The sequence below is a fragment of the Danio rerio genome, chromosome 17 (assembly GCF_049306965.1).
Source record: "Danio rerio strain Tuebingen ecotype United States chromosome 17, GRCz12tu, whole genome shotgun sequence".
In the NCBI taxonomy this organism is placed as follows: Eukaryota; Metazoa; Chordata; class Actinopteri; order Cypriniformes; family Danionidae; genus Danio; species Danio rerio.
In genome coordinates this window covers 55,381,713-55,409,682 of record NC_133192.1, presented here as the reverse complement: position 1 = coordinate 55,409,682, position 27,970 = coordinate 55,381,713, and the positions used below count along the sequence as shown (strand labels likewise).

Here is a 27,970-nt window from a genome sequence, read left to right as displayed (position 1 = left end):
GCTGATTAGATTGAAAGATTGATTATTTGTAAGGTTAATGTTGTTATTAATGGATCATTTTCCCCTTGACATCGACGCTAGTTGCTAGATGGCAGTATAGGCACTTGTTGGTTTGCCGACTTACAAAGAAGAAGACGAAAAAGCGGTAACTGAAACGCATGGTTTACTGAAAGTTTGTCAAATTATATGTTTTTTTAAGAAAAGAAATGAACGAAACACTCACGACTTCATCAGTGTCAAAGGTAAATGAGCGCTGTCTGCAATAAATGCATGATAACTTATTAAACTTGACACGCGTCCAGACTTACAGATCGTTATATGTATTTCAGGGATGTTTTGTTTTTAAGTCAGCCTCTAAAAAGAGAAAGCGACATGTAGGTCTTGGTAAGTAATGATTGTCATTATTACAAATATCAACGTCTTCACTTCCATACACACGTACTTCTTTCAACGATCACTATTTTTATTCATTACATGTAGACGAATATTTAGTGGAGGCTGACGACGACAGCGGCAGGGATCGATTTAGGATCTGCCAGAAGTTATGGGAGACGGTTCAGACAAGCACTGAGGTATGTATGTTTGCCACATGGAAAAAAATACTGTAGTAAATAGTGTGTTTTTGAACTACAGTTCTATCTATCTATCTATCTATCTATCTATCTATCTATCTATCTATCTATCTATCTATCTATCTATCTATCAAGTTGTCTGTCTGTCTGTCTGTCTATCAAGTTGTCTATCTGTCTGTCTGTCTATCTATCAAGTTGTCTGTCTGTCTGTCTTACTGTCTGTCCATCTATCTATCTATCTATCTATCTATCTATCTATCTATCTATCTATCTATCTATCTATCTATCTATCTATCTATCTATCAAGTTGTCTGTCTGTCTGTCTATCAAGTTGTCTATCTGTCTGTCTGTCTATCTATCAAGTTGTCTGTCTGTCTGTCTTACTGTCTGTCTATCTATCTATCTATCTATCTATCTATCTATCTATCTATCTATCTATCTATCTATCTATCTATCTATCTATCTATCAAGTTGTCTGTCTGTCTGTCTGTCTGTCTATCAAGTTGTCTATCTGTCTGTCTGTCTATCTATCAAGTTGTCTGTCTGTCTGTCTTACTGTCTGTCCATCTATCTATCTATCTATCTATCTATCTATCTATCTATCTATCTATCTATCTATCTATCTATCTATCTATCTATCTATCTATCTATCTATCTATCAGCAATTTTACCTTAATTAGCATTTACGACAATTTGATGTATATGTTCTTGGACATCGCAAATATGGTACTGTCTGCGGCAAGGATGCATGGCGCTTCTACAAAAACTATTACTTCATGGATATGTGCAATAACTAAGATAAAAGCTATGCCGGCCACAATGGCAGAGATGAAGGAGTGGATTAATGGGATGATTGAAATTGCATCATATGAGTGTATGCTGGGGAGACTGAACATGGAGGGAGAAGTACATAGAAATTGGGATAATCTTTGGCAACATTTAAAATTAGGATAAATGAGTATGTACATTCAAAGGTACCACAACCTTCATTTCCATATATGTTTGCTGTACATTGTTATTCTTTGTTGAATTTTCTTGGTGTACGAGGCTGAATATGTAACATGTATCATATGTATGTGTAGGGTAAAGTGTGTTCCTTGTTCTGGGCTGTTGAACAATAAAAAAGTAGAATTACAAAAAAAAAAAAAAGCTATGCTGCTGTGATTTTTTTTTTTTTCTTTGCATTTCATTTAACCTCTGTGTAAAAGTCCAATGTTTCTACCTTTATTCAAAGTGTTTTTGTAAGAAGTTAAATGCAGAGGTTAATTTATTTGTTTACGTATTTATTTATTTATGTATTCTACCTTTTTTTAAACTATTATTATTATTCCCTCGTTTAGTTTTTGGCCCTGATTTATTTCCTTTTTGTTAAGTGGTGACGTGTTTGTGACGTATGTATTACCCTTTCCGGGTCGTTCATTTGAGTGGAGAAATCATTTGTTTATGATCACGTTTTATTCCTATCACACATTAAAGTTAATTTTATGTAGAATCATAGTGTACACAACAATCTGTGGGCTTGCTGCATAACAAATACCAAAAATTTAACAGTTTATAAAAAAATAATCACTTTCTGGCCATCGGATATTGGGCATGGACATATATACTGCGATCGTGATTTTTCGAAAGTATTAAATCGCTTTGTAAACGTTTATTGTTACTATTTCATGAGTCTCCCCATTCAGTTGAACAGAGCGCTTGGACTCGGAAGCCGCTTCGTGTGACGTCACAATTAACAAGCGGATTATTTATTATTATTTTCGCCAGGGGTGGGTGGGGTTGGGTAATAATAAGAAACATAGTTGGTTGGTATCCTTGTCTATAACTATATACAATATTATTTTCAACTGTTCAATAAAAATTTTATCACAAAAACAAAAAAACGATTTGGTAATGAGTGCTACGACATCTTGTTTTAAATATAGTGAACTGATAAGCAATAGTAAATAGTGTAGTATACTTTATAATTTACTTTAGTAAACTGTTGTGAGTTTCCTTATTTTGTTTGTCTGGCTAAATAAATTTTAGCAAGCCTTTCAGTTCTTTTCTTTATTCATTTGCTCATACATCATGTATGTATTACAGGAAATACAAAATCAGCTGAATAAAAAGGTGCTCGACAGTCTTGTTGAGTTCATTAAAAAGCACGAGCTGGGCTCCTCATCTGATGTCTGGAGGCAGAGAACAAGTGAAATCCCCACAGCTGCCCTAATGCTAGGTAAGGCATGAGTTCGATTTTGAGATTTTCTGAAATATAGATTTTTTAGGTGCAGATCTGTGATTCATTTTAAAATGAGAAGCAGCTGTGAAACATAGTTTGCATTTTACATCCTGAGACTTATTTTATACACAATGGTGTCTTTATAACTAGTCTTTTTAAAAACTTGTTATTGTCTTCCAGGGGTAAATGTTCCAGATCATGCCATGACATTTCGCAGTCTGTGTAATCTCCTTCAGGATTCGGTCACTCCATTTGTGGTATCTGTTCATGCCAAGGAATGTGCAGGTATGCATACAACCCGAGAAAACTATTCAATCTGACTGAAATCCTGTCAGTGGTACAGAATGCCTGATCTGCATTTAAGGATGTGTTTGTACCTTATAATTGCAGATTTTCAAATCTTCTGTAAGTGGGCTGCACTGTGCATATAATACAATGATAATGTGTAGTTCTATAATGTTCATAAGGGGTGGGAATCACAGGTTATCTTGCGATACGGAAATCGTTTTGTCCCTGATAATGAAATATAACACAATATATCACTCAAATAAGGTTTAATGGATCGGAAATGAGGCAGCAGAGAACTGAAACTTACAACAAATAGGTGGCGGCAGTTCCTTGCTGTGACTACCGCTAAACTGAAAGCAAAACAAACATAAGCTGCGTCCCAAATGGCACACTATGCACTCATGCACTATGTACTTATTAGGGGTGAAAATCGAAATCGATCGAAATTTATGCTCAAATTTCGATCATCGAATCAAAAAATAGAATCGTCGATGCTGCCACGCCCCCATGTCACGTCAGCTTGGCTTGTCAAGCGGGAAAAAAACAGGCTTGTTGAAGTGCTTGTTAAACTGCAGACGCAGGAGACCCGTCGACAGAGCTTAAACCCTCTCCTCTTTCAATGAAGTCGCCGGTGTGGAAGTATTTTGGATTTCCAGTCAGTTATGTTGACAACGTTCGTGTTGTCGACAAAAAAAAACACAGTTTTGCAAGCTCTGCTATGTACGTATTATGTACGGTTCGTTCGTCCGATAGACAACACCGGCATCGCGACCCGCCCCCGTTGCAAATCCGCTCGCGAAAAGTACACACTCAGGCCCGGTTTACACTGTCTTTGTTTTTAAATGGCATTTTAGAACGACAACAATTTGACATCCACAGTGGCGTGTAGCATTTCTGAGCAGCCCTCCTTCCTCTCTACCTCTGAAAATGCACATCACGTGACCACACACACACAGACGCACACACAGCCATATGAGCTTGAGACAGCAGGTCCTGGCAGTCGGAGGACTGCTTCAATCTTTCACTCACTTGTACTTTCTCATTTTAGCGAACACCTCAGATACTGTTGGCTGGTTCCTGTTGGTTGTGCGTCTTTTTTACCGACGCCATTATAACGACACAGATCACTGCCTATTCACGAGTCCCGCAGAAAAAAGTGATTGACAGGTGGTAATTATCTGTGTAACTTGCCTTTATTCATTTACTGTATGTTTATGTATTGTTTATGGATAAAACAAAGACCATGCAGGTCAGGTAGTTTAAACGGTAGGCTACAAATAATGAATTGGTCATTAATTAATTATTCATAATCGAAAATCGAATCGAATCATGCCTTTAGAATCGAAAATGTAATCGAATCGAGGATTTGGAGGATCGTGACACCCTTAGTACTTATGCACTTACACACTCAACAGGATAGTATATGTATGTAGTGTCGTCCCAAATGGCACACTAATGTTTTTTTACTTAGCGGAAATTCAAACCGTTTCCCTGATGACATTTGACGGTCGCCAAATCAGTGAAATAAACGACCGAATTATCAAATAATACCTGCCGTGAGTTTAACCGCATTCACCATCGGGAGGCGCTATAATCACTCTCGTAGGAGAATTTTGCTTTCACCATCCAAAATAAATAAAGTTATCCAACATGTGCGTCCGATAGCTCCGCCCCTTCGGCTACGTAAGCAAACCTTTGGTCGTTGAGAGCGTGAAGTGTCCATCATTCCACACTTCATTTTAGCGGCTGAATGAGGGCATCATCCGGGTAATTAAAGTGCACTTATTATTTTTAGAGTTTTCAGTGTGAACACTCTACTCACACTATTTATACTACGAAATGGCGTAGAATAGTGCATAAGTATGCGATTTGGGACGCAGCTATAAGCTCCAGTGCTGGGGTCCATTCTTCGTTCCTCGCTTAAATGATCTAAGACAGAGGTTTCCAACTTTTAGCTCCAACTTGCTTCAACACACCTGCAAAGATGTTTCTAGAAAGCCTATAAGACGGGGTGTCCAAAGTCGGTCCTGAAGGGCCAGTGTCCTGCTGACTTTAGCTCCAACTCGCTTCAACACACAAAGTTTCTAGTACACTTAATAACAGCTTGATTAGCTGGTTCAGGTGTGTTTGATTAGGGTTGGAGCTAAATTCTCCAGGGGTCCGTTCTTCGTACGTGGATTACTCAGTTAGCTGGATTTGGATATTGACGATTTAACACGATCCAGGATCGTTTCGTTCCTCGAAGCTGATCCGAGAGTTGTTGTCATAGCAACAGTTCTGCTAGCTTAAACCTGATCGGGAGCAGGTTCAATTCATATAAACAGGATTAGATCGTCTCAGTTCAAGCAAAGATAATACAGAAAGTATGTACCGAATTCTGATATTTTCTTACAGTAGTAGTTATATACACTTGGTAAAATGGTACATATTTTTTTTACTATATATATATATAAAGTTATAGTCATTAATAAAATAAATAAAGTTATACATATTAATAAAACTTATGCAATCTGCACCTTCGAAATGAAAGTACAAAGACTGCCACCTGGTGGTGCAAAGAGAAAACTTATTGATATGAACTTTTTAGATCGCTTTAGTACAAATTGTGTATAACAGAAATGCAGAATATGTGATTTTTTTTAAAAGCAATAATACATTTCAGCAGTCATAAACATGTTTTGACAGTTAATATGCCGGTGATTTAATGCTTCACAAAAGTTGCAGACGCCTTTACCAATATCAAAATGCTTTTGTAAACAACCAGTTATTCTTTATACACCGATTAAAAAATGGCTACTATTATAAAGAAAATCTTTTCTAAATGTGGAACTTTATACATTGATATGCATTGAAATACATGATGAATACACTTGACACATGAAAGAGTAAAGCCTGCAGCTCACAACAAATGTGGAAGGTTATTGCGTGTCATTTAACAAGCTGTTTACTGCTAATTTGATGTAATTTTGCTCACATGGATAATTGAATATTAATCAGATGATGTCATTACGCTGCTGTGCCGTCAGCCAATCGTTGCATTGCTGATCATGATTTCGAGGATCGATAGATCTGTCCTTCACAACACACGCAGCGATCTCAGATCAGCTTATTCAGACATTCTAATCTGATTCGCGAACTTGTTTGAAGAACCAAATTAGCGAGAGATCAGTTATCAAGATTAAATGATCCTTGATCTGCCAAATAATCTTAGATCATTTAAGCGAGGTACGAAGAACGGACCCCAGGACACCGGCCCTTCAGGACCGAGTGTGAACACCCCTGCTATAAGGGCTTGATTAGCTAGCCCAGGTTTTTCTGATTGACGTTAGAACTAAACTTTGCAGGACACCGGCACTCCAGGACCGAGTTTGGACACCCCTGATCTAAGATGATTTGGCAGATCCTGGATCTGTTAATCTTGATTACTGATCTCTGGCTAATTTGGTTCTTCAAACAAGTTTGCGAATCAGATTGAAATGTCTGGATAAGCCAATCTGAGATCTTTGCGTGTGTTGGGAAGGACAGATCTATCAATCCTCATGATCAGCAATGCAACGATTGGCTGACGGCACAGCAACGTAATGACATCATCTGAATAATATTCAATCATCTGTGTGTGCAAACTTGCATGCTACATCAAGGAAATAACTGCACTTCAGTCAAGCCAGACGGCTTGTTTTGTGATTTAATGCTGGCTATAACACTCGAAGGACGGTTACGGCATGTTGAGACGTCGGCCGTCACCGGAGAAAGTCTAATCTTTCATTACTTTGTTGGGGTTGTGTTTGAAAGCTTTAGTGGCACTGTAGCCGTCCAAGGTACTGTTGTATAAGTTAAATTATAGCCTATATATGCACCAATAAACAGGTCAAATTAATGAATAAATAAAATAAATATGGATTCTTAAATGTCGGTTTAGTTTTTACTCAAATATATTAATAAAATGTTTTATAAAAATAAAATGATCAATTAAAAAAAAAATCTTACAATTCAGTTAAATATAGTTTGGACATTTAAGGTTGGCATGTAACATGTTTCTGTGTTTTTTTTCTTCTCAGTGATCTTTAATACATACTGGGTAGCTACGCAAAATATTTTCTAAAATGTCAAGCAGGATTTTGTCTATAGCTTTAATTATGAAGACAATAAAATATTAAAGCTAACAAAAATAAAATAATAAAAATGCAAAGATAAAAAGAGCAGAATTTTGCTAAATTATAAAAAATATTAGTTTTTATTTTACTTGATGCATTCGTTATTTAATGTTTGAATACTGAACAGCCATCGGAAGGGGGCGGGCGGTGCTGGATTTGTGCGTACCTTGGAATGAAATCCTGCAGGCGCCCCTGCCTGTCGTCACGCATTAAAAGTGAATGGGAAGCGTTGATGCTGACACCCCGTGTGAATGGGACGTAAGTGTAAAGCTGTCAAACAAACGTGAAAATGGTAATGTGTATGTGAGTCATGGTGCTGCTACTACCAATATTCAAAATAATGACTGCACTGATTGAGTGAGTGGCATTAACTAGCGGTGATGTGTGAAACTGTCCAGGTATTGATGTAATTTAAAGACGTGCTGCAAAAATGCAAATATTTGTATCGAGAAAACGTGCAGCAGCATTCTAGAATCCACTTAGCAGTGCTCAAAATGAGGATTTGCATTTACAAGAAATTATTCTACTACATTTAATATTAATCTTGCCGCTTTATGCATGATGCTTTTGTAAACAGCTGTGAAGCACTTGATTCAGAAGGTTCTAGAGCAGCTGATGGGAAAAGCAGTGTCAGTGGATGAAGAACAGGAGGAGGATGCAGCTTTGCCTCAAAAGGCTCAGTGTACCATTAGTGCTCTGTGTCAGTGGTATAAGACTGCTACCAAGGTAAGAGAAGACTAGAAAATAAACTATGCTTAACTGCAATAACATGTATTTACGTCTGATAGAGTAGTCTAAATGCTTCTGTTAAGTAATTGAGAGTGTGTTGTGCATTTGATTAGTTTATTTCGGTGTGCTGAGCATCTGTCAATAATCATTATCACTTGGTCTTTTGCAGAAATGCTCTCAGAAAAAAAATGACAATGGCTTGCGTCAGAGTTTGCCTGTTGTTGTGATCTTCAAAGACTTTGAGGCGTTCAACTCACAAGTCTTACAGGATTTTATCCACATCTGCAGGTGAGATTTGCCTAGTCAAAGGCCCCGTTTACACTGCCAGTTAAATGTGACCCAATTCAGATAAATTTCTGTAATTTAATATCTGTTATTTTACGGTAAATTTCCTTAATTTAATATCTGTTATTTTACGGTAAATTTCCTTAATTTAATATCTGTTATTTTACGGTAAATTTCTGTAATTTAATATCTGTAATTTTACAGTAAATTTCTGTAATTGAATATCTGTTATTTTACGGTAAATTTCTGTAATTTAATATCTGTTATTTTACGGTAAATTTCTGTAATTTAATATCTGTTATTTTACAGTAAATTTCTGTAATTTAATATCTGTTATTTTACAGTAAATTTCTGTAATTGAATATCTGTTATTTTACAGTAAATTTCTGTAATTGAATATCTGTTATTTTACAGTAAATTTCTATAATTTAATATCTGTTATTTTACGGTAAATTTCTATAATTTAATATCTGTTATTTTACAGTAAATTTCTGTAATTGAATATCTGTTATTTTACAGTAAATTTCTGTAATTTAATATCTGTTATTTTACAGTAAATTTCTGTAATTTAATATCTGTTATTTTACAGTAAATTTCTGTAATTTAATATCTGTTATTTTACAGTAAATTTCTGTAATTGAATATCTGTTATTTTACGGTAAATTTCTATAATTGAATATCTGTTATTTTACAGTAAATTTCTGTAATTTAATATCTGTTATTTTACAGTAAATTTCTGTAATTTAATATCTGTTATTTTACAGTAAATTTCTGTAATTTAATATCTGTTATTTTACAGTAAATTTCTGTAATTTAATATCTGTTATTTTACAGTAAATTTCTGTAATTTAATATCTGTTATTTTACGGTAAATTTCTGTAATTGAATATCTGTTATTTTATGGTAAATTTCTATAATTTAATATCTGTTATTTTACGGTAAATTTCTATAATTTAATATCTGTTATTTTACGGTAAATTTCTGTAATTTAATATCTGTTATTTTACAGTAAATTTCTGTAATTTAATATCTGTCATTTTACGGTAAATTTCCGTAATTTATTATCTGTTATTTTACTGTAAATTTCCATAATTTAATATCTGTTATTTTACGGTAAATTTCCGTAATTTAATATTTGTTATTTTACGGTAAATTTCCGTAATTTATTATCTGTTATTTTACGGTAAATTTCTGTAATTTAATATCTGTTATTTTACGGTAAATTTCTGTAATTTAATATCCGTTATTTTACGGTAAATTTCTGTAATTTAATATCTGTTATTTTACGGTAAATTTCTGTAATTTAATATCTGTTATTTTACGGTAAATTTCTGTAATTTAATATCCATTATTTTACGGTAAATTTCTGTAATATCCGTTATTTAACGGTAAAATTCTGTAATTTAATATTCATTATTTTACTGTAAATTTCTGTAATTTAATACTCATTATTTTACTGTAAATTTCTGTAATTTAATATCCATTATTTTACGTGTTTTTTTATACCGTAAACTGTAATATTACAGTTTTTTTTTTTTTACAGTGTAGGTATACTTAAAATGTGTGTTGAGACAAGTTGGAGCTAAACTCTGCAGGGAGCCGTGATTGGTGACCCTTGTCTTAAATGGAATAAAAATAAATTGTATATGTTAATGATCTGAGAATCTTTTATCCCTTTGCTTCATTAACAGCCGATATATCCAGGAGCTTCCGTTCATCTTTGTTTTCGGCATTGCCACATCTCCCAGTGCCATTCAGCACAGGCTTCCCCACTCTGTGTCATCTCTGCTCTGCATTGAGGTCTTTCAGTCTGTCTCCTGCACTCAGCATTTAGCCTCTGTTTTTGACAAGGTTTGTTATTCAGGTCAAGAGGTTTTTACATTAATCCAAACTCTTCTTTGGGATTAATTATTTGTTTTCCTTCACAGTTAATTCTGAACGCTCACTTCCCATTCAAGCTCAGCAGTAGGGTCATACAGGTGCTGGTTGGCATCTTTCTCTATCATGACTTTTCGGTCCAAAATTTTGTTAAAGGCCTACAGGTAAGCTGGTAAATGTTTAGTTTTATTTGTAAAAGCATGTATGTTTCAAATATTCTTGTGTTTTTGTCTGGGTATGTGCGTATTGATGCATGCGTTTATCAAACCCCCTAGTTTTTCATAATAAAAACGACTGATTTTGTGGTGGTAAATGGCAAAATTTGCAGAAAATTTTACGATATATATATATATTATACAAGCTACACGCACTGAAATATATACCTTTTGTCTTCCAGTTCTCCATGTTAGAGCACTTTAATAGTCAGCCTCTCAGTGTGCTTTGCTGTCGGAAGCGAGAGGCGTTGTTGTGTGCCAAGACATTGAGCCAACAAAATGTGGAAAGGATCCGACACCTACCCTCATTCATGAGGTAAATGCACAAATATCTTCATTCCAGTAAAGTTCTGCAACAACAGCTCTGTAACCACACACTCTTTACAGGTATGTGGAGACACAGGAGCCCGAGGAGCAGGTGAAGCTTCTTACTAGTGACCAACATGTCAAGGTATTAGTATTATTATGATGATTATTAATGATACTGTGCTTATCTACTCAAGAAGGCATTACAGAAGGCATTTTAAAAAGTTAATTAGTAAAACAGTAATTTGTATGTAAAAAATAAATAATTAAAAGCATGACAAAGCACCCATAAATAAATGAAATATATGGCAATATATGCAAATCACTCATTTATCATGAGCTCAGATTTGGATTTTACAGATTTCAAATATACAAATATTCATCAAATATAGTAAAATAGGTCATTTACATATTCATTTTCAGTCATTATAGTTACAAATGTTTAAATTAGTGCTGGGCAAAAATGTGTCACGATTAATCACACCCAAAATAAAACAAAGTTTGTTTTAACAATTTAAAGGTATGTACTGTGTATATTTATTATGCGTATATAAATACACGCACGTATGCGTATATTTGAGAATGAATATTTATATTTAGATTTAAAATCTGTATGTATATGATACAAATTATATGTAAATCAAAATATCTATGTAACAAAATTGCTTTGTGTGTGTGTGTGTGTGCGTGCGTGCGTGCCTGTGTGTGTGGTAAATATATATAATACACACATATTGTCACCTTAGATTTATAAGGTTTTATCTGTATTCTGAATGATTTTGAGATATTGAGCTTCAAAAGTTTTTGCATTCCATATAGCAAACAGTGTGTGCAACATTTGTTTTTTAAAATAAAGTCTTAAAATGTAAACAACTTTAAAAACATCCCATAATGTAAATTAGTTGTCATTTAATAAGAATATCAATAACTCTATTTTGAAAAATGTCAGATAGAACCTTATTCTAAGGTGACGATATGTAAAACAACCTTTATTTTGGATGCGATTAATCTTTGCCCAGCATTAGTTTATATATATTAAATATGATTTTATATACAGTATATCTTTATATTTGACCATATATTAGATTTCTTTTTAGGCCCTAAAACATTTACTTTATCGACAATGCACCAGACAATTAACGCATAATTGCTATTATTTCATGTACAATTAATTCGCAGCCAAATTGTATAATCCTGGCAGCACTAGAGCTGTGTTAAAGTCAATTACCTGTGTTAAAACATGGTAAAGATTTTATTTATTTGTCTTAACACAAATTTCTTTTCTTGTTTTATTACTGCTCTTATGCCTTTCTCAAATGTTTAAATGCACAACCATTTAAAATTCTAAAGTCCTTGTGAACCGGAAATTGCTGAGACTTTTTGAGTATATTGATCAACTTCCCGCTGAAATGGAATATTGAGTAGGGGACGGGGCTTTCTTTTTGCGCATTATTTTCTCATATCAAGTTAACAGTAAGAGCGGCATGGTTATGGATATTAATATACAGTTGCTGAGGAAACCCTCACACTGATGTCAACAGAAGGAACGCCATTCCAAACGTGGAAGCAAATGACTGATGATTACCAAAACAAACATTATTTTAAAGATTACCTAGCACGGATTAATTGTTCACCTTAGGAACAACAATGTGAGCTAGCAAAATAAACATTGTACATCTTGAATTATAGCGGACTTGAGAAGCATTCCTGATCTTCTTTTGCTTTGTGGGTTTTTCAGGAAGTCTGCCAAACATTATTGAAGAGCTTGCACAAATACCATAAGAATTACTTTCCCATTCTTCAGTGTCTGCACTCTTTGACTTCTTCACTGCCCAAGTTTCCTCTGGGGAAGCACGTAAGTTGACCTTTTGGTGATATTCGGCTTTACAGTGTTGTTTTTATAGTTAACAGTACATGTGCTAATGTTAGAAATAACAAAGTTTATAAGTATGTGCATCTGTAAACTAAACCTCAGCCCTGACTTTAAAGGTGCAGTATGCTAGTTTGACACCCAGTGGTTAAACTAGGTATTGCATACCAGGTTCAAAGCATACGCAAGCGCAGGTTGCCAGATTGTTCAAATGCTTTGTCTTATTGCTTTATTATTACATTTAAAAACACAAATTAAATATACAATTTATATATGTCTTTATTTTTCTATTCATTAAATAATTTTGTTTTATTGGTGTTTAACAAGACCATACATAGTAAACATTACATGGGAGCATTACAGACTGTCATAGTTTTCTTGTTTTCCCACTATCCCCTCAAAATAAAATAGATAATATTTATGAATTATAAACGTATGTCCTCAGGAAAAAAAAAAAAAAAAAAAAAAAAAAAAATATATATATATATATATATATATATATAAAATAAAAACAAATTAAAAAAGGTAATTTAAAAAAATTCTTCATTTTATTTTTAACTGGTCCTCCTAAAAGCGTCAATGAAAGTGTTGTTGTGCTCATAGATACGAGAGCTCCATGTGTCCTGCAATGAGAAGAATTTGTGGGAGACAGAGGAGTATGATTCAGCCATGCAGCTTCTCAGGTAATCCAGTTTACTTTGATACACACACACACACACACACACACACACACACACACGGAGAGAAAGAGAGAGGAGGTCGTTGGAGGAAGTTGTAGTCGATGAAATGAAAATGTGGTTGATGCATGAACGCAAGGCAGCAGGCCCCTGAATCGCACTGTTTCCACCCAAATAAACCGGTAACAAATATGATTTACCTGCTGTTTGCTCTCACTATGATGTTAGGGAAACTCAGAGCTCAGTTTGTCCAAACACGGTAACGCACAGTTTTAAAGGGGAAGCATTAATAGGATGAAAAAAAAATGAAACCCCTCATACCATAAACCCTCAGCTAGCCCACTTTATATTGTGTCATTTCATTTGTCAAAATAGCATACATCTTTAGTCATCTTTGTCTTTTAATAAACCAGTTGGCCTGTTCATATATGTCATTTGTATTTTTATTTGCAGGATTCTAGCAAAAAATGAGCTCGTTGCAGCTTTACAAGGCTGTTCTGACATTCTTCAATCAGCCAGCACCAAGAGAATGCAGACTGTCTTTCAACAGGTGGAAGACTTTATTAACAGATTAGAAACACTGGAAAGTAAGTCAACATGGTTTGTTTTCATCCAAGTTGCAAATGAGTGAAATATTTTGAAAAAGTGTCACTATCATTAATATAAATTAACACACGGGAGAAACTAGCTGAAGAGTCTAAAACCTAGGGCCCTATCATACACCCGGCGCAGTGTGGCGCAATACTTGTTTGGTAGTTTCAGCTTGGTAGTTTCAGCGCCCATAGGCGTTCTGGTGTAAAAATGAAGGCGTTCTGAGGCGCACTGCTGGCGCGTTGCTATTTTGAGAAACTAAAATAGATTTTTCATTAGACCAAAACTAACCCGGTCTAAACTCCAGAGCAGAGTTGCGCCTCGCTTACACACTGCTTAATACACACAAGAGAGCAATAGGCAAATATCTTTACATATGAAAAAATTTAAATATTAGGATATATATATAGGATATAGTAAGAATAGATATAGGATATAAATATGAAGGATTAAAATATTACAAAACATATTATTTTCTAGCCTATATAAATATGAAAAATCACTGCTTTTATGTCTTCTTCATCTCGGGAGGCTTTTGCAGTTCATTAATAACAATTTGCTTTTGTATAATGTTATTATTATTAGCAGTATTATTTATTATATCCATATTTATATTTGTTTTATTAAAAACAAGCTTAGATTTGCCCACCTGTCGGGTTTTTGACCATATGCGGCACAGCATGTGTTTTAGGATATAACTCAGGTTTTTGAGCACACTTCATTATTATTGTTCATTTATTCGTTTGCTGGAAATTAGAACTGAATTTAGAAATAGTTTTGAAACAAATATTTGCGCTTAACAAACGAAATTAATTATTCATAGGCTAATTGATGTCTGTGTGTAATGGTTTCCCTATCCAAGAGCGAAAGTGAAAGTAGATCGATTATCTCTCATTCTTGCATGGTAGATGCTCTGTTTAACAGTTTTCTGTTAAAAAACTGTGAACTGTTTGCTTGTGAAATGCTCAGTTTTTCCACTTAGACTTACTTTGCGTCCTGTAAATAGCGAATGCGCTTATGGCGCGACGCAGCTGACTCTTAAAGGGAATGGGAGATGAGACTCTGATTGGTTTATTCTCAAAACACACCTATAACTCATTAAGAAAATAAACTCAACCCTTTTAGACCATGCGCCACGGCGCAAAGCGGATTTTCCCGTCCTTAAATTAGCAAAAATGTGTTCTGACATTATATGATGTCATATAATTTATTCACAAATGAAAATTCTGTTATGAATTACTCTCCCTTATGTCACTCTGATCTCCTGGGATCTTCCTTCATCCTTGAGACACAAATGAAGATATTTTAGATGAAATCTGAGAGTTCACGTCATCCATATACAGTAACTAAGATGTTCAAAGTAAAACCTTTAAAAAAAATCTCAAGTGACATCAGTGGTACTGCTGTAATCATAGGAAGTTCCAAAACACTTTTGGGTGCCAAAAAAGTAAAGACTTTGTTTGCCAGTGTCTTCTGTGTCAGATCCCAATGAACATTTATTATTTACAGTACGACGCTTGCGTGTTGCACTGCTCTGCTTATAAACGTGCTCCATGACATGTCACAGAAGAGAAAACGAAGGTGAACATTGTTTTATCTAATACTGTTTTGTGGTGCACAAAAGCGTTCTTAAATGTTTATTATGACAAAACGAACCACTGAAGTTGTGGGATGGTCACTGAGAGGAGTCATTAACTAATAACAGAATTTCAACTTTTGGGTGAACTAACCCTTTCAGTTCTCGAGGAAAAAAAACGCATTAAAGCTTTTTAATCCTTTTCAAAAGTTTGAATTGATTATAATGTGTGTTTGATAAATATGCAAATAATTGTGTTCATGCTTAATGTTACACTATATGTACGTTGTAGTTATTCTAATTGATTGCTTTGCCTGACAGGTGTCTCTTCAGAAGATTCCTCTGTGAACGGTGCCATCTCAGGAAAAATTGATTATCAGAGAAAAACGGATCTCTTTCAGCTTCAAAAGGCAAAGTATTTACTGATTTTACGCCTTTAGCCTAGCTGTATTTGGTTTATCACTGACAATAAGTCATGCATCTTAATAGAGAGTGTTTTCTTTCCTATTTTTAACTTTATTTCACGAGTTCACACTTAGTTGATGATTTATAAAAGCTTGTTTGCCATGCTGTCCCGGGAGAGAGCCCCGAGCTCAAGGACTCCTCAAGTCCGGGGCTTCCTCCCGTTTGGCAGAGCGAGAGGGGAGCCTGAGCTCGGTGGATCTCAGAACTCCCCCGCTGCTGTAGCTAAGGGAACACAAGGGTTAGATAAATGCTTGGTTTTTATGTATATTGAATGTCTTTGGATGGTGGGAGGAAACCGGAGCACCCGGGGAAAACCCACGCGGACACGGGGAGAACATACAAACTCCTCACAGAAACACCCACCAGTCCTGTGGGGCCAGGGCTGGCGGTGTTCTTGCTCTGGGGCTCGCAGTGCTAACCACTGGGCCGCCGTGTCGCCCAGTCAGAGGTAAAAGAGGAGGAAAAGGGGAGGAGGCGGGTTTCTTCCAAACGAAGATAAAGTGAATTGAAAACTGTGGTTATTTGTAGTAGGTTAGGTCTCGAATGATTGGAAGATACTAATTAGCAAATTCGAGACCAGCCGTGATAAGTCATAAGCACGTGATCCTCTCGAAATTAGTTTATGAAAAAACTTCACTTTGTGCGAAAAATAGGGTGTTGTAGGCTCACAATTTTCATTTCATTAATTTTGGAAGCTAGAGGGCATCTTCCATAAAACACATTTACATCACTGAATTAAAGACATTCAGCTATTTCTGTAATTATTAAAAAAAAAAACAGAAAAACATATTTTAAAATCAGACAGTAAACACAGGATTGTGGCAATCTATGTTTGTGTTCTTTAAGCCATATTTTTTACAAGAAAATTATATTAACATTTCAATGCTTAATGACAAATGTGTAACTGTGTAGAGTGCTGTAAAATAGTATGTTTTTTTTTTCTAATTTTGAGATATGGAACATTTGGTTACTTTCAAAATTATTTGAATATTATTTGAAAATTATTTGTTATTTTTGACATTCGACTGATGTTATGAAGTGAATTTGGTATAAAGGTGTCTCAGTGAATCTCTTTAAGATGTCACACATCCAGGATTCATACACATTTTTTTCTACAAAAATCCCATGACTTTTCCAGGACTTTTAAGTCAATTTTCATGAGCTAATGTTTCATGTGATGTCTGCATATACTGTACATGGTAAATCATAAAAAAAACTATGAACGTTTAAATTAATTACAGCGTATCATAAAACACGCAACAATCTCTTTAGCTTCAATTTATTTTTATATCTATGTGAAAAAGATGATGCTTACTCAGCACTAATGATGTGAGATCATGTTTTCAGCCAAGAAAAGAAGTAAAAAAAAACTAACCTCCATTCCAGTAAACAGATATTTGTCAAACTAATTTTAGATAATCTCAAGAGTTTGTTAAAATAGTAATAATAGGTAAAAACTACTTCTATTGTAAAGCCGCGATCACACTGCACTTTTCGCTCTATAGACTTTCATTCATAGGCAGACCAGAAACGCAAGCGCGTGCGACACGTTTCACATTTCACTGCATTCCAAAGTTCAAGCTTGGAGAATTACCTTACTTGCAAAATCACATCAGGTGATTGCGTGAGACCAATAGAAGATAATTTAAAATAAGAAATTTAAAATATGGAGCAATCGCGTACTTTTATTAACGTCTAATCATGTTGTTTAATACCACCCGTTTTTGCAGCAACATATGACAGAATTTCGCAAGTTGTGGTGTGACCGCAGCTAAAGTTGCTTTTCTGCTAAATGTAAATGTAATTTCTATGACTTTTCCAAAACTTTGTGGGGTTTTCTGTTTTTCCAAAACTTTTCCAGGCCTGGAAAATGTCGTGTTACATAATTAACAAGAGTGTTGAGGAGAAACATGTTGCGTTTTAAAACTGTTCTTTTGAAAGGTTGGTTAAGACCCCTTTGGAATTTTTCTTTTTAAATCGTGACTTAAAAGAAAAAAAAAAACGATACCAATCAAACTAATATTATTTTAAGTGCATTTTTATATATATATTTTTTATTTGGATCCACAATATTTGGCTCTACAGAAACTTTCATTGCTTTTGTAAGGTCCACCCAGTTGGCCCAATGCCGGTGTCCACTGGTGGATGAAGGTTCACTGCATGTTCGGTCTTTCCAGTGCACAATGTTGATTTATCTTAAATTTAACTCATATCTGACTCCAATTTTAATATGAGGTGGTTTAGTTATATTAATATATTTATCCTCGTTTTATCTGACTCCAATCATAAAACATTAAGAAGATTATATCAATATGTAATTTAGATAAATGTTTGAACCTTTTGTCTTCACTAGTAACTATTACATCCGTTCATTCGGGTGCTCATGTCGCTCAGAGAAATCGCCTCGGCCGAAGGCATCCCTCACGGTCACACTCCGGTCAGTCTTGAATATTAAACAGAGGTAATTGACTAATACTTTAGATGGCCGCTACCAGCACGCTCGTTCTAAAATACTTTTGGTTAGTCCCGCTTAGGTGTACACCCTTGAGTTAAGACAATCATCATTTCTAATTAGAGGTTAGGGCATTAATATAAATGTACCCGACTACTGGACTCTATAGTAACTGTGTTTTTCACCAAGCCCATGGTTTCCCATATGAACTTAATTTAGAATAATATTATCTTCAAACAAAGGTCGGGTACCCAATCTAGGTTAGTCGTGCAACAACTTGTTGACCTAGATGGAAGTTAACGCCCTTTCCAACTAAGTACACATGAATCAATTTCAAGAGTCAGCCGGATCGCTAAAACCCAATTAGTGTGCCCAATGCTCCATCTCAATTGGATTTTAGACCGTCTACTGACCTGACGCAAGACATGCGGAAACAAGGATACAGCGTAATCTACTTGAATTAATAATTACAGAGTGAGCAAAATATGGTCAAACATTACAATTTATTAGTCAGGTAAATGTATTATGCCAATTCAATCAGTCAATTCATAAATGATCAATACAAAACATCAAATTATCAAAGATAAATCCAAGATGGAAGATGCATACCTGACTTCAAATTTTACATAACATGGAGCAGGCTCCATGTTATGGGCTGATCTGGTTAGGCAGAATCGCGCCGAGCCTTTCTCAAACCTTACCTTAAATAATCCAAGAATTCCCTCAAGGAAGGGGGTGTGTGTATAACAAAAGGCATTCACATTTAGTGTTGCCTGTGGAAAAGTCACACCCTTCACAGTGGTTCAAAAGATGCCTGAAGTTATATATTTGTTTTGATTATGTCTATTTCTGAGAGAATGAGACCATTGTACCAATCGCACTGAGACATTTCAAACGATATCAAACATGATAAAGTCAGTTTGGTTAATCTAGAACCTTCAAACATTGAAATGACCATATGCGTGAGATGGGGTGGATGAAGCCGAGTTTCACCAGACTCAGATGCAAATGCAGCAGGAACTGGTTTTTCCCGCATTCCCACCTGCTGGGTTGTGGAGTCAATTGGCCCTGTTTTCAGCTCATGTTTTGAATTGTCAAAGACATCAAAAATATTTGTAATATTTCAATTCTTACACTTTCCAAAAACTTTACACTGGTGTCAGCCAGATCTTCAGCAGATCACAATCCAACCAAATACCACAGATCTAGATTCAAACCTTTTTTTCAACAGAGAAAAAAAGAAAAAAAAAACATTACTACTTATAATTCCAGCAATGCAACTAGGTTGAATATAATCAGAAAGAGTTAGAAACACTCTAACATTGCTATGAAGTAACATCCAGAAATGAGCTGTTACTCTATTTTGAGGTCTGGAAAAACCATATTGATGGATTTAGAATGAGCTGTTGACTTAATCCTGTGTTTAGACACTGCTCGAAAAAGAATCTCGCAGAACAAAGAAAATGAGTCCATTCGAAGTGCTCAGAAGCCAGGTGATCGAGTTTATTGACAGCCTTGTAAGGTAAGTGGACCACACTGAACGTTTGATTGTCTTGCAAAGTGTTGTTGTTCAGTGTAAGACTCGTGGGTCTTTCCTCAGAGAATACCTGACTCCAGCACATCTGCAGCCGCTCAGTGAAGTGTGTTACTTCAGCTCCTCTGGGATCCTGCGACAGCGGCTCAATGTCACTCCTCGCACATCCATTCAAGCTGCTCTCAGTCATCCATACTACTACCTGCAGGTAACCTTAAACACTGAATATGAAGTATGTAACCAAGGTCCTGACTCTCTGTGGTCACTAATAATCCCATTGGCTCTTGGTATAAAAAGCAGCGGTGTAACCCTGGTGTCCTGGCCAAATTTCCTCTATCAGTCCTTTTCATCATGGCTTCCCAATCAACCCCATTCACCAAATTGGCTCTATCACTGTCACTCCACTATATCTGTAGCTGTTGTGTGGTGAGCGCACTATGGATCATCAAGGACATAAGTGAAGCTGTTAAAGTATTTAAACAATACAATTTTTACACAAATGTGCAAGCTACTCCAGCTTAGCTATAATGGGGAAAAGTTTAAACATCTTTCGTGGCCTGCACAGTCACCAGAACCAAATATTATTGAGTCACTTAAGGGTATTTTGGAGTGAATCAGGAATCAGGAAACCGGGAGGAGGCCTTGGGGAAGACCCAGGACATGCTGGAGGGACTATGTCTCTCGGCTGGCCTGGGAACGCCTCGGAATCCCCCTGGAGATGCTGGAGGAAGTGTCTGGGGAGAGGGAAGTCTGGGGTTCTCTCCTAAGACTACTGCCTTTGCGACTCGGCCCCGGAAAAGCGGCAGAAAATGAATGAATGAATGAATCAGGAAACATTTTCCTCCACCAGCATCACTGCTGGACTTCTGTCTGTCATTCTCTAGATGAATTGATGCTGTATTGGCTGCTAAATGTGGCCCCACACCATACTAATGAATTATTGAAGTATAAAACCAGACATTTCAGTTTCTTTTCTTAGGTATTACAGTAGTCAGGGTTCTTACGGGTGCTGGAAATCCTGGAAAATGCTTGAATTTTAATATAGTGTTTTCAAGGTTAGAAAAGTGCTTAGCATTTATACAAAGTGCTTGAATTAGAATTTGAAGGGCTCGGAATTGTGGCTGTTTTGGTTGCATATGTGCACAATTTTATCTATGTGACCTCAAAATATATTTGGGAGCATTTGTGCGAGTGCATAAATTGTCGTGCGACCAGTTTTCATTGCAAAATGTTCACCGCATGCGTGTATTTATGGAGCAAATAATGAGCCAAAACAATCTGAGTTGTTAAATTGAATTATTAACAATTGTAAGTTAATAATTCTGATTATGTCCTGTTAGAAAAGTTTTCAATGTGTATTTCTGAACTTGAATATTGAACATCTGAAATTTAAGACAACTTAATTTTTTAAGTCAGATTTTTATAGACTTTGTTTTAAATTTCAGATTTTGTTTTGTTCTGAATCATGGAAAATTCAGTTTTAAGTTTTTTAAGAATTCAGATTGTTTTGGCGCCATTAGCTTCATACGCATTTAGGAGACATTCAGCCAGAAAGTATCTTTGCACCTGAAACGCCAATCCAACGACTGTAAAAAAAAAAGTAGCAATGCACATGAAATATCATGAATGACTGGTCATGAGAGTTTGGTACTACACCCAAACAAAATCTGCCTGTAGGCTCATTTCTTAAGATATAAACTTTAGGTAGAAAGAGACCAAACTTAAAAACACTTCATCGAATAACTGAACTTTTTAAAATTTATTTTTTAATCATTTTTAAGTGAACTATCCTAATAATTTTATGCTCTAAAGTACTCACAATTTAAGTTGAAATGTCATATTGTGTTTTTATGCATTTAAATGTGAAAGTACATACAACATATATAAACGTAATTAACCGTGGTCATTAGGTGCTGGAAAAGCACACAAATGCACCTTGAAAGTGCTGGAATTTGAAGTTGAAAAAGGTGCAAGAACCCTGAGTAGTTAAACGCAAAAACAAATAACTTTAGTTCTGTCATCTCTGCCTTGTGGAAGAGATTCAAGAACAAAATGACGATTTAAGACTTTGGTACCTTCCTCCATTTTTCTTTAGTACTATGTTGCAGCTGTCTGACCATGCTTCCACATGCCATGAATGTATCTTTTAGCATGTCTCCATCAAGGAGAGTTGATATCAGGCTATCCAAAATGTTCTCATTGGTTAAGATGTGTGATGTATATCCCACGGCAGTCCTGTAACCCATTATTATATCATTAGCCCCTTTCACACATACAGACCTTTCCGGAAAATTGCCGGCAAAGGATATATGTGTGAACAGGCCCTTTTTGAAAATACCGGTAAATTCGTTTGGGCTATTTTCCGGAAAGAGAAGTTGTAACATTACCGGTAATTTGCAGGAATGCTGCGCTGTGTGAACGCAGAAGGAAGATTCCTGGAAAGAGCGCGTACATGTCTAGAACGTGCTGAAGTGAGAAGTCTACGTCAGCCAATCAGAACAGTCAGACGCATTCACGTCCGCGCGGTTTGAGATTAAAAGCCTTTGAATATTTTTCCAGACACATTTAGCTGCTAGATGTTAGTCAGATAACATTTCTATGTTCCTTCTTAATGCCAACTGTGTAAATAAATATTGATAAAATGTTTCTGATAAGCCGTTGTTTGTTTACCTTAAAGCTTTGCGTGTGCCTGTGAAACAGCCCGTGAGCTCCCATAGCGCCAGCACACACACATATCATGTACATCTCGACATGCGAAAGTGTTTCTCTATATGTTTTCATCTAAGTTGTTCACAATACTGATCATCCACAGAGTTTGTAATGTAGTTAAATGTTTACAAATACAAGCGCAGCCGTTTAGAGCTCATTTCTGGTGAATGATGTCAGAATTTACCGGCATTTTGGAATGGATGTGTGAACGCTCTTTTCCGGAAAAATTCCGTAACATCCTCGTCTGTGTAAACAGCGCTTTTTCGAATTTACCGGTAAAGTCGTTCTGGAAATTTTCCACATATTTACTGGTATAGTGAAAGGGACTATTGTGTAAGTGTTCAGAGCCTGTAAGCAAAGGACTTTTCAAATGATAAGAACTGTGGGGTTAACACATTAATAACATGTTAAAGAGCCCATATTATACATGAAATAGGGTCATATCTTGGTTGTAAGGGTCTCCAACAACAGTTTAATATGCATGCAAGGTCAAAAAATCACTTTCATGGTCTTATAAACTGCATTTATTTTTACCTAATTATCCCAGCGACTCCTGTATGAATCGTTCAGTGATTCATTTGTTCCCAAACCCCTCCTTAGCGCGAAGCTAATCTGCGCTGATTGGACCAATGACAGTCTGTTGCGATTGGTCGACTGCCTTCAGTCGGAGTGAAATGCCAAACAGCTAATCAGCAATATAAGAGTAATCACAGTTCATACACGCTCGATAGTGTAGGCGTGGATTTTAGCTGCCAGTGGGTGAATGTAAATACAGAGATGGACTTGAAAATTCAGACGATTAACTATTTTATTAAGCAAAAACTCCAAAAACTGTCGAGGAGATCACATAGCTTGTCTCACTCTGCTCTTTTCACAGACACAAACACACACACACATTGCCCTCGTCCGCGCACACACACACACACACACACACACACACCTCCGGGCGACAACGCGCGCACACACACACACAAACACACACACCTACCTCCGGACGACAGCGCACGCACACACACACACTACTCTTGCCATGGAGCTCCGTAAACAAAGCAGCACGCGTCTCGTTTTTAACGTGACTTTGCACGCGATAAGAGAATATAGCCAGTTAACCTGATACAGTACACGCGGTTACAAGTAACAAATCACAACTAAATACATTTGCAAGCTAGAGTCAACGAGGCAACTTTAATCGCACGTACTTACACTTGAGAATGGAGGAAGAAACCCATCCTGACGTCCATCAGTAAGTTACTCTTTACTGATCCTTCCTTTAACAAACGCCGATGAAGTATTCTTTGTAGCATGTAGTTTGCAGAAGCTTCCAGTAGTTTCCAACTGCTTGGTTATAATGCTGAGGTTTCATCTTTGGGTAGAGACTCGATATAATATCCATCTGCAGTGTGACTTCAATCGACCGGCATGTTTGTGTGTGTGTGTGTTTGTGGGTGTGTGTGTGTGGGTTTCTGTGTTAGAGGGCGGGGCCGCAGGTTTCAAATCTCCCGGGTTTGCGCGTGCATAACTTGCTTTCGTTAGTACGTCATGGCGAAACACCTAATGACTCGGTATCAAGGCGACTCGTTTGAAGCACTATGAGTCGACTCTTTTATAGATGAATCAACCGTTTAAAACACTGTACTCTTACAGATTTAGCTGGATACTTAACTTCACTTAGAGCTGTGTTACACACTACATGGAGGGGAATTTTCAAAAACCCATAATATGGGCTCTTTAAGTTTCCCAGCCCTAATATATAGATCCAGAGTTGTTACTGTGTTCTGTTGTTGTTGCAGAATGAAAGTCTGAAAACTAATGCTGGCACAATCTCCAGCGCTGCTCCAGACCTCTGCATTGTATACAAGCTTCATCTTGAGTGTGGGAGACTCATAAATCTCTATGATTGGCTTGAGGTACTGTATGAACATGGTTAAAATCAAAATGACACATACTGTAGAGGTGGTTATCTTTGTGCATGTTGATGGCAGATATCCATGTTGTATTTCCAGGCATTTGTAACTGTGCTGTCTGCCGCTGAGGACCAAGATGCTGATTCTGGGGATCATGGACAGCTTGATAGCCTTAAACAGTATCCTTTTACTTCTGACATCTTATATTAGCAATGAATGTGTTCCTAATTGAATATATGTCAATTTTAGCTGTGTCTGTCATAAATCTAATATTAATTGTATGGTTATTCCTGTAGTACAGGGGTGTTCAAACTTTTTGGGCCGAGGGCCAGATGCAAAAAAAAAATACGTTGTCGCGGGCCAAATTTTACATACATAACACAGACACGCATATATAAATGTGTGTGTGTATATATATATATATATATATATATATATATATATATATATATATATATATATATATATATATATATATATATACAGTTGAAGTCAGAATTGTTAGCCCCCCTAAATTATTAGCCCCCCTGTTTATTTTTTCCCCAATTTCTGTTTAACGGAGAGAACTATTTTTTTCCACACATTTCTAAACATAATAGTTTTAGTAACTCATTTCTAGATACTGATTTATTTTATCTTTGCCATGATGACAGTAAATAATATTTGACTAGATATTTTTCAAGACACTTCTATACCGCTTAAAGTGACTTTTAAACACTTAACAGGGTTAGTTAACTAGTCAAATTAAGGTAATTAGGCAAGTTAATTAGGCAACAATGGTTTGTTCGAGTAACGAACCTTTCTCTGATACAATTGAGTAAAACGGATCACTGGTTCAGAAATGTTCATTTCACCATCAGTAAGTTTTACTTGGTATATTTATGTGTTGAAAATATCTTTAACTTAACATAAAATAAAATATTAATCCAGACACATTATCTTGTGATCCAACATTATACACTGTAAAAAAATCTTTAATTTTTTTATGGTTTACTTCCGACAGCTGGGGTGCCGGTTGAATTACAGAAATGTACTGTAAAATAACAGGTTGATTTACAGAAATTTATATTTAAGAAAATTTCTGTAATTTAATGTATGTTATTTTACGGTAAATTTCTGTAAGTTTCAAGACTTAAGGGGCTAATAAAAAATAATTTATTTTAGTTCATAAAAAATTAAAAACTGCTTTTATTCTAGCCGAAATAAAACAAACAAGTCTTCCTCCAGAAGAAAAAATATTATCAGACACACTGTGAAAATTTCCTTGCTCTGTTAAACATCATTTGGGAAATATTTAAAAAAGAAGAAATAAATCATAAATTTAATAGATAGATAGATAGATAGATAGATAGATAGATAGATAGATAGATAGATAGATAGATAGATAGATAGATAGATAGATCATAACAAGAACTGCTGCTTAATTGAATGCGTGTAATAGCGACACCCGGTGGTTATTTATTGAATTACATTCATTTTTTGTGTAGCGGGCCAGATTCTATTGGTATTTATAAAAAGCCTCGCGGGCCGCCACAAAACTGATTGCGGGCCGCAGATGGCCCGCGGGCCGTAGTTTGGACATGCCTGCTGTAGTATGTATTGGTCTTAACATTTAACAGTGCTCGGTTCATTCAGGCCGTGTCTGAGATGGAATTTCTTGGTTTTGTTAAATCAACAAAACAGAAAACGGACCATGTGGCAAGACTGACATGGGGAGGATGTTGAAGAAAACTCCCTGAACACAACAGACTGGCCTGACATTCATAAATCAGGTCAATGGTATTTTGTACTGTGAGCTTTATTGCAATTAAACTTTTAAAAATTCATGTTGTACTTGTAAAAATGCCATTGAAATAAAAAAAAATTATTCTGTTTGAACCTCTGAATAGTTTTTTTTTAAATAAGACTTTAGATGTCAGTCCACAGTCTCCACAGTCAGAAATATAGTAAGAAAATGGAAGGCCACAGGAACAGTTCTTGTGAAGAAAAGAAAAGAAAAATATCTGAAAGATTAAGGTGAACAATGGATAGAATGGTCACAGACAAACCACAGACCACCTCAAGGAGCTCCAGGAACATCTTGCTGCTAGTAATGTTATTGTGCTTTGTTCCACAGTCTCCACAAAGAACAGCTCAATGGAAGGTGATGCAGAAGACTTTACTGCATTCTGCCAACAAAAAGAGTTGTTTGAGGCTGGGGGCTAGCAAATTTATGTTGGGGGGGGGGGGGGGGGGGTGTTTGTACGTCCCCCTCACTTTTAGAGACTAATCATTTAGAAACAGGTGATTAATAATTATACTAACATTACCATTTTGATCTCATACAGCTACTCAACCCCCCCTGCCCCCATACTTTTAAAATGTTCGCTAGGCCCCTGGTTTGAGGTATGCAAAGACTCATGTGGACAAGCCTAAATCTTTCTGGAAAAAACTACTGTGTAGAGATGTCACAACCAGAGATGGGAAGTAACAAAGTACAAATACTTGTATTTGAAGTATTTGTACTTTGTTACTGTACTTAAGTAAATTTTTCTGGTGTCAGTACTTTATTCCACTACTGATTTTTCTGACAACTTTTTACTTTTACTTCTTATATTTTTACACAAATATCTGGACTTTCTACTTCTTACATTTTTTTAATCGGGCTCGTTTCTTTCGTTTTCATGTGTTTGGTGGCACGACCTATATTATTTCTTGTCATTGCGCGTGAACATTTTTGATGCTGTGTCTAGTTTTCCTCATTGCGCGCCTGCTTGCTGTACTGCGCAGTCTTTTCAAGGCTGTCACGCACCATACGTGGTCTAGTTTATAAGATTACTCTGAGAAAAGCTGCGTCCCAAATGGCACACTATACACTATATGCACTCATGCGCTATCGGGGTTCCCGCGGGTCCTTAAAAAGTCTTAAAATGTCTTAAATTAAAATCCGTTAAATTAAGGCCTTCCATAAAAGGAAATTAAATTTTCAGCCAGTGTGCTTAATGACGATAGGGAAGCACAGTGGTCCACAGTAAAACATCTAATAGTAGACTAATTTAGTATGTGTGAAACAGGAGAGAAATGACAGTCTCCGTGATTTATTAGCTTATCACGGTAGGTTGGCTACAGATGCTTACGTTGGTCTGCACCTGCGTACTGTCATCACGTGGTTGTTGATGTGAGGTTCAAAACCAATGACTGTAAAAAATATGGACGACGCGACAGCCCTTTTTCCCATTGAACGCCTTGAGGGCAAAACGCCTGCTTGACGTGCACAAACTGTCGCAAAAGACTGCTGAAATTGGAGCCAGACATGCGCAGAAGGATTGTCTGATGGAGCCAGAGGAGGAGCCGCGAAAATGAGCAGAGTCGAGCTTCCAATCAAACGCTTTATGTAAAATCAACTACGCCCCCCGAACTTCTCAGCATGCGTTTGCTGTCATATCAACACAAATGGATGTAATAACGTTAACAAATATGAGGGTTTTATATATTCAATCGCGCCAGCTCCAGGCCGCAGCGCATAACTTACTCGCGGCGCCGCATCTGGCTCGATTGACTCGGG

General features: G+C 36.2%; 1 protein-coding gene across 1 annotated transcript; it reads left to right on the top strand.

The window, feature by feature from the left end:
• Positions 1 to 90: 90 nt before the first annotated feature.
• Positions 91 to 26,312, top strand: orc3 (origin recognition complex, subunit 3). The gene is made up of 20 exons (NM_212727.2): positions 91 to 242; positions 330 to 384; positions 481 to 572; positions 2,658 to 2,790; positions 2,974 to 3,078; positions 7,813 to 7,961; positions 8,134 to 8,252; positions 9,941 to 10,100; positions 10,178 to 10,291; positions 10,525 to 10,658; positions 10,730 to 10,793; positions 12,387 to 12,503; positions 13,122 to 13,201; positions 13,649 to 13,782; positions 15,684 to 15,772; positions 19,707 to 19,801; positions 19,880 to 20,021; positions 24,313 to 24,429; positions 24,526 to 24,605; positions 26,046 to 26,312. Exons 1-20 carry the CDS (start codon positions 207 to 209, stop codon positions 26,149 to 26,151), a joined length of 2,121 nt encoding a protein of 706 aa, NP_997892.2. The 5' UTR covers positions 91 to 206; the 3' UTR covers positions 26,152 to 26,312.
• Positions 26,313 to 27,970: the final 1,658 nt, after the last annotated feature.